The sequence below is a fragment of the Ranitomeya variabilis genome, chromosome 3, assembly GCF_051348905.1.
Source record: "Ranitomeya variabilis isolate aRanVar5 chromosome 3, aRanVar5.hap1, whole genome shotgun sequence".
In the NCBI taxonomy this organism is placed as follows: Eukaryota; Metazoa; Chordata; class Amphibia; order Anura; family Dendrobatidae; genus Ranitomeya; species Ranitomeya variabilis.
The window spans coordinates 523,538,488-523,544,487 of record NC_135234.1 but is presented as its reverse complement, the minus strand read 5'-3'; the positions used below and the strand labels follow the sequence as shown (position 1 = coordinate 523,544,487).

Below are 6,000 nucleotides of genomic sequence, written 5' to 3'. Positions count from 1 at the left end.
CAGTTACAGCACTGTAATGTGCTGAGGTTCTCCTACACCCGCGAATAGAGTGCGCCACCTCAGGTGCAATCAGGGCTATTGGTTAGGGGCCCACTCAGATTTTTCGCCCCCCCTGAGCTGAACCTCTAGCTACGCCTCTGGTTGTCACCCCTCCGCTGCAGCCGGAATAGCCGTGTCAGCCATTACTGCTTCCCGCCTCAGTGCCTGATGTGACATGTGCTGGCTGCCGCAGTTTCTGAGCGGCCTCCTGTGCCTGAAGAAGACGTGTTGCTCCCTTCATTCCTGTCATGTTCTGTAGTGTGCTGCTGCCAGACTGAAGCAATCACTGTCACAGCTTCACCTGGATCCCGCCTACTGATTGGCTCTCTACTCTGACAGCTAGCATATGACCGCCCACAGTAGGACCTCCTCTGTGATTGGTTGGTGACACTCACGTGTGCCTCAGGCTGCTTGCTGGACTGAGATCCCGGAAGTGGCCTGATGCTGGTTGCTCGGTGCACAGCGCTAGGTAAGGAGCACGGCTGTCATGGCGTCCTGGGGCTCCCTCGCTGCACTCACAGTTACGGCCGCTGCGGGCGTCCTGGCTGCAGGTCTGCTGTATGCTCTACGGGAAGCAGGTACTTCCGGCTGTGAGGCTGCCTGAGCACTGACCGCCTGGTGCCCAGCGCCCCCTATGTGCAGAGCCCTCACCTGCACGTGTGTTTCTATAGCTGCACCCTGAAGATCGCCAGCACCTGGACGTGTCCTGTGTAATCAGGCAGCCAACAGTGTGTACAGGGGTGGGCCAGGACCCTCCGATCTGGCCATCAGTCTCCTACGCCTGGACATCCCCTATACACTTCTCAGCAGCTGGGGGGCTGATACACTGGGGCCTCTCTGGACACTTCTGTCTGACTTTACACCACTTGTTTAAAATTGATCTACCACTTTGGCAGATGCCTCCTGATCGCGTAAAATGAAGGTGTCCTGAAGTCTATGCAGAGTATGAAGGCGTGTGTATGGGGCGGATTAATAAGAGTAACACGGGCCACGGGCAGTTTAGAAGGTGTGGACCTCGTAGGTACCCGATGTATCACATGTCACATGATCTCCTTTGATAGGCCATGTCATAGGTCGTGTGAGTAACACAGGTGCTCTGGTGCATATCTGTACACTGAAAATGATAGAAATAGTAGCGCGCTAAGGCTACTTTCACACTAGCGTTGTGCACTGCACGTCGCTATGCGTCGTTCTGTAGAAAGAATTGCTTGTAGGATGCGTTTTTTTCTCCATAGACTTGAATTAGCGACGCAGTGCGACGCATTGCCACACGTCGCAACAGTCGTGCGACGGTTGCGTCGGACCATCGCCACCAAAAAACGTTGCTTGTAACATTTTTTGGTGCATCGTTCCCGTCTTTTCCGACCGCGCATGCGTGGCCGGAACTCCGCCCCCACCTCCCCGCACCTCACAATGGGGCAGCGGATGCGTTGTAAAACTGAATCCGCTGCCCCCGTTGTGCGGCGCATTCACTGCTAGTGTCGGAACGACGCTAGTGTGAAAGTAGCCTAAGCCATGCGCATTTTTCCGTTATGTACAGCACTGTACATAATAGATGGACCCTATATAAAGTTTGTCTCTATATAGCCTCCTATATGCGGTATGAGCCCCTATATAGCCTCCTATGTATGAGCCCCTATATAGCTCCCTATACGTGGTATGAGCCCCCACATAGCCTCCTATATATGGTATGAGCTGCCTATATACGGTATGAGCCCCCTCATAGCTGCCTATATACATATGAGCCCCTATATAGCCTCCTATATGCGGTATGAGCCCCTATATAGCCTCCTATATGCGTTATGAGCCCCTATATAGCTTCCTATATACGTATGAGCCCCTATATAGCCTCCTATATACGGTATGGGCCCCTATATAGCTTCATATATACGTACGAGCCCCTATATAGCCTCCTATATACGGTATGAGCCCCCACATAGCCGCCTATATACGGTATGAGCCCCCACATAGCCGCCTATATACGGTATGAGCCCCCACATAGCCGCCTATATACGGTATGAGCCCCCACATAGCCGCCTATATACGGTATGAGCCCCTATATAGCTTCATATATACGTACGAGCCCCTATATAGCCTCCTATATACGGTATGAGCCCCCACATAGCCGCCTATATACGGTATGAGCCCCCATATAGCCTCCTATATGCATTATGAACCCCTATATAGCCTCCTATATATGGTATGAGCCCCCACATAGCCTCCTATGTATGGTATGAGCCCTCACATAGCCTCCTATGTACGGTATGAGCCCCCACATAGCCTCCTATGTACGGTATGAGCCCCCACATAGCCTCCTATGTACGGTATGAGCCCCCACATAGCCTCCTATATACATTATGAACCCCTATATAGCCTCCTATATACAGTATGAGCCCCCACATAGCCTCCTATATACGGTATGAGCCCACACATAGCCTCCTATATACAGTATGAGTTCCTATATATGGTATGAGCCCCTATATAGCCTCCTACATACGGTATGAGCTCCCACATAGCCTCCTATATACGGTATGAGCCCCCACGTAGCCTCCTATATACATTATGAACCCGTATATAGCCTCCTATATACGGTATGAGCCCCTATATATATTATGAACCCCTATATAGCCTCCTATATGCAGTATGAGCCCCCACATAGCCTCCTATATACGGTATCAGTTCCTATATATGGTATGAGCCCCTATATAGCCTCCTATATTGGGTATGAGCTCCCACATAGCCTCCTATATACGGTGTGAGCTATATACAGTATGAGCCCCTATATAGCCTCCTATATACAGTGCGAGCCCGCACATCCCATACACATATTAATAAAAAAACACAGCACATACATTCTCACTGTGCTCCCGTTCCCCCTGCACTCTGCTTTAGTCCCCGAGGCTCCACTTCTACTGGCCAACGCATACATGCCAGCGTCATTGCGCTAACACGTCACAGCAGAGGAGACGGGAGCTCCCCTGGAACTGCGCTGCCATTCTGTATTGTCAGCCGCACAGGGCAAGGAAAGCTACCTGCTGGTATATGTGCATCGCCGATGTCGATGCACAAAACATTAAAATGAGGGCCATGGGTCCCAGGCAGTAGCCCAGATTGCCCTCATTATAATCTGCCTATGCATGTGCACATACACTCTCTAACTACCTGTCCCGCTGCTCTGTACAAACTAAATGATGAAATTCATCTCGCGCCTGCGTGTGCCCGAGATCCCGCCCCGCAGTGTGTTATGACTTATTCACACTGCGGGGCGGGATCTCAGGCCTCGGGTGTGATGAATTCCATCAGATGATGTGAGTCGAAGGGCAGCGCAAACGGCGCATGGAGAAGCATGGAAAAGAAAATCACAGCGCAGGCGCCGAGTACGTTACTGAAGATAGAGGAGGCAGCGCCAGGCGCATGGAGGGGCTGACTGATGTCTGGGAGACGGTTGTATCCGGGGGAAAAGACGTGCCCCCCCCCGGACAGACTAAAGGTATGGCGCCAAAATTATAATAATATTGCTGCGTTGGAAGGGAGCACAAAAAGAGCCACTTTCACAGAATGCAGTATTAGTTCTGCACAAGGTGGCTTTTTTAGTTAAAAACGCCAGAGGGGGTGACAGGTTCCCTTTAGCAGTCAAAACACAGATTTTGTGCCTATTGCAACATCTCGAAGTTCAGCTTCGCTTCCACCTAGCAAACATGAACAGTACAAGTTGTTAGGCCACCAATGCAAGACATATGTGAAAACAGAAAACATTTTGGCAAAAGAAATTATTTAGGGAGGAACTTCTTTTTTTTTTTTTTTATGTTTATTATTATTGATTCGATTAAAGGGAACCTGTCACCCCCGAAGGTGAGCTAAGCCCACCGGCATCAGGGGCTTATCTACAGCATTCTGTAATGCTGTAGATAAGCCCCAGATGTATCCTGAAAGAGGAGAAAAAGAGGTTAGATTATACTCACCCAGGGGCAGTCCGATGCGATGGGCGTCGCGGTCCGGGGCCTCCCATCTTCTTAACGATGACGTCCTCTTCCTGTCTTCAGGCTGTGGCTCCAGCCGGGAAAGGTCAGAGAGGCCCCAGCGCCTGCGCACTGCAGTACTTTGCTCTGCCCTCAACAGGGCAAAGTAAGCCTGCGCAGGAGCCACGGCAAGAAGACAAGAAGAGGATGTGATCGTAAGAAGATGGGAGGGACCGGACCGCGACGCCCATCGCATCGGACCGCAGCGGGACCGCCCCTGGGTGAGTATAATCTAACCTCTTTTTCTCATCTTTCAGGATACATCGAGGGCTTATCTACAGCATTACAGAATGCTGTAGATAAGCCCCTGATGCCGGTGGGCTTAGCTCACCTTCGATTTTGGGGGTGACAGGTTCCCTTTAAACTATTGCTTGCAGTGGGAAGAAGCAAAATAATTGCTATAAGAAAACAAAATGGGTTTCACATCCAGTTGCACCTGTGCTTTTTTTTCACCAAAAACGCTGCAAAAACTGATCCAGCGGTATTGAAAGAACCTGCTATGTTGATGTTGTAGTTCATTGTGGCTTGGTCACTGGCACTCTGTCAAGGGAGATGTGTGTCATGAAGATTGCTTTCTTCCGTGATCTAAAAACCCTTAAGTTCCTCTCCAGCATGTTGTGTGCTGAAGGGGTTAACCAGCCATGATAAGGGACTGGGTATTTTTGGTTAGTGGGTCAGAGATGGGCGGGATGCATACTCACCATTAGGGTTGAGCGAAACGGATCGGTCATTTTCATAAGTCGCCGACTTTTGGCAAAATCGGCGTCTCATGAAACCCGACCCGATCCCTGTGTGGGGTCGGCCATGCGGTACGCGATCTTGGCGCCAAAGTCGCGTTTCGTATGACGCGTTTAGCGCCATTTTTTCAGCCAATGAAGGAGCGTGGGCAGAGTGATGACATAAGGGTTAGGGGCGTGCACGCCTATCATTTTATCGCTTGTGCGCAGTAGGGATTTGAAATGTGTAACACGAGATTTTCTGTGCTGGGACGGAGGGGAGAGAGGGAGGGAGAGAGAAAAAAAAAAAAAACGCAGTAATCGGCCGATTTCGCCCGACTTGACTTTTCAAAAAGTCGGGTTTCGCGAAACATGACTCTACCCTAAAAAAGTCAAAGTCGCTCAACCCTACTCACCATGTTTCCACCTTAAGGGTATGGCTGGGGAGTTAAATGTTCAGCCACTGTTGTTTTTTTTTTTTTTTTTCTCTGTGTTGAGTTTGGAGAGGAGGGACTCCAGATATGGCTCCAGGAGGACTTGGCTGTGATTTATCTTTTGTTATGCCAGAAAGGCCATTTTTATTTTGTTAAACCCTGCATGGGTAATGCTGTTTTATAATAAACTAGCAGGTGACTTGCCTAAGAAACGTTCCTGCATTTACCTCTGCAAGCAGCTGAGTGAGTCAACCCCTCACAATTACTTGAATAAAATGGCGCTAGAGCCAGCACGTGCGCATACCATGTTAGCTGACGTAATTTCATTGAAGACACTATATGCGAATTCGCAGACAGTGTCCTAAAAAAATGGCTCCAGAAATGTACCAATAAAAAAGCTTTCCACCCGGGCTTAGAACAGGTTCAATAGTTACCATGTGTGTATGTACAGTATGTCTGTGTTTGTGTGTATGTACAGTACAGACCAAAAGTTAGGACACACCTTCTCATTTAAATATTTTTCTGTATTTTCATGACTATGAAAATTGTACATGAACACTGAAGGCATCAAAACTATGAATTAACACATGAGGAATTATAGACTTAACAAAAAAGTGTGAAACAACTGAAATTATGTCTTATATTCTAGGTTCTTTAAAGTAGCCACCTTTTGCGTTGATGACTGCTTTGCACACTCTTGGCATTCTCTTCATGAGCTTCAAGAGGCAGTCACCGGGAATGGTCTTCCAGCAATCTTGAAGGAGTTCCCAGAGATGCTTACCACTTGTTGGC

At 49.1% G+C, this 6,000-nt stretch overlaps 1 protein-coding gene across 2 annotated transcripts in view; it reads left to right on the top strand.

Moving 5' to 3' along the window:
* Positions 1-379: 379 nt before the first annotated feature.
* The window catches only part of NAXD (NAD(P)HX dehydratase), a 52,509-nt gene continuing 46,888 nt past the window's right edge, over positions 380-6,000 (top strand). Inside the window, exon 1 of one of the 2 annotated variants that reach the window (XM_077297002.1) lies at positions 380-508. In XM_077297002.1, coding sequence (XP_077153117.1) covers positions 481-508 — 28 coding nt within the window. In that variant the 5' untranslated portion in view covers positions 380-480. Of the gene's footprint in view, positions 618-6,000 lie in introns of both variants that reach the window. The other variant, XM_077297000.1, reaches the window with a different exon arrangement.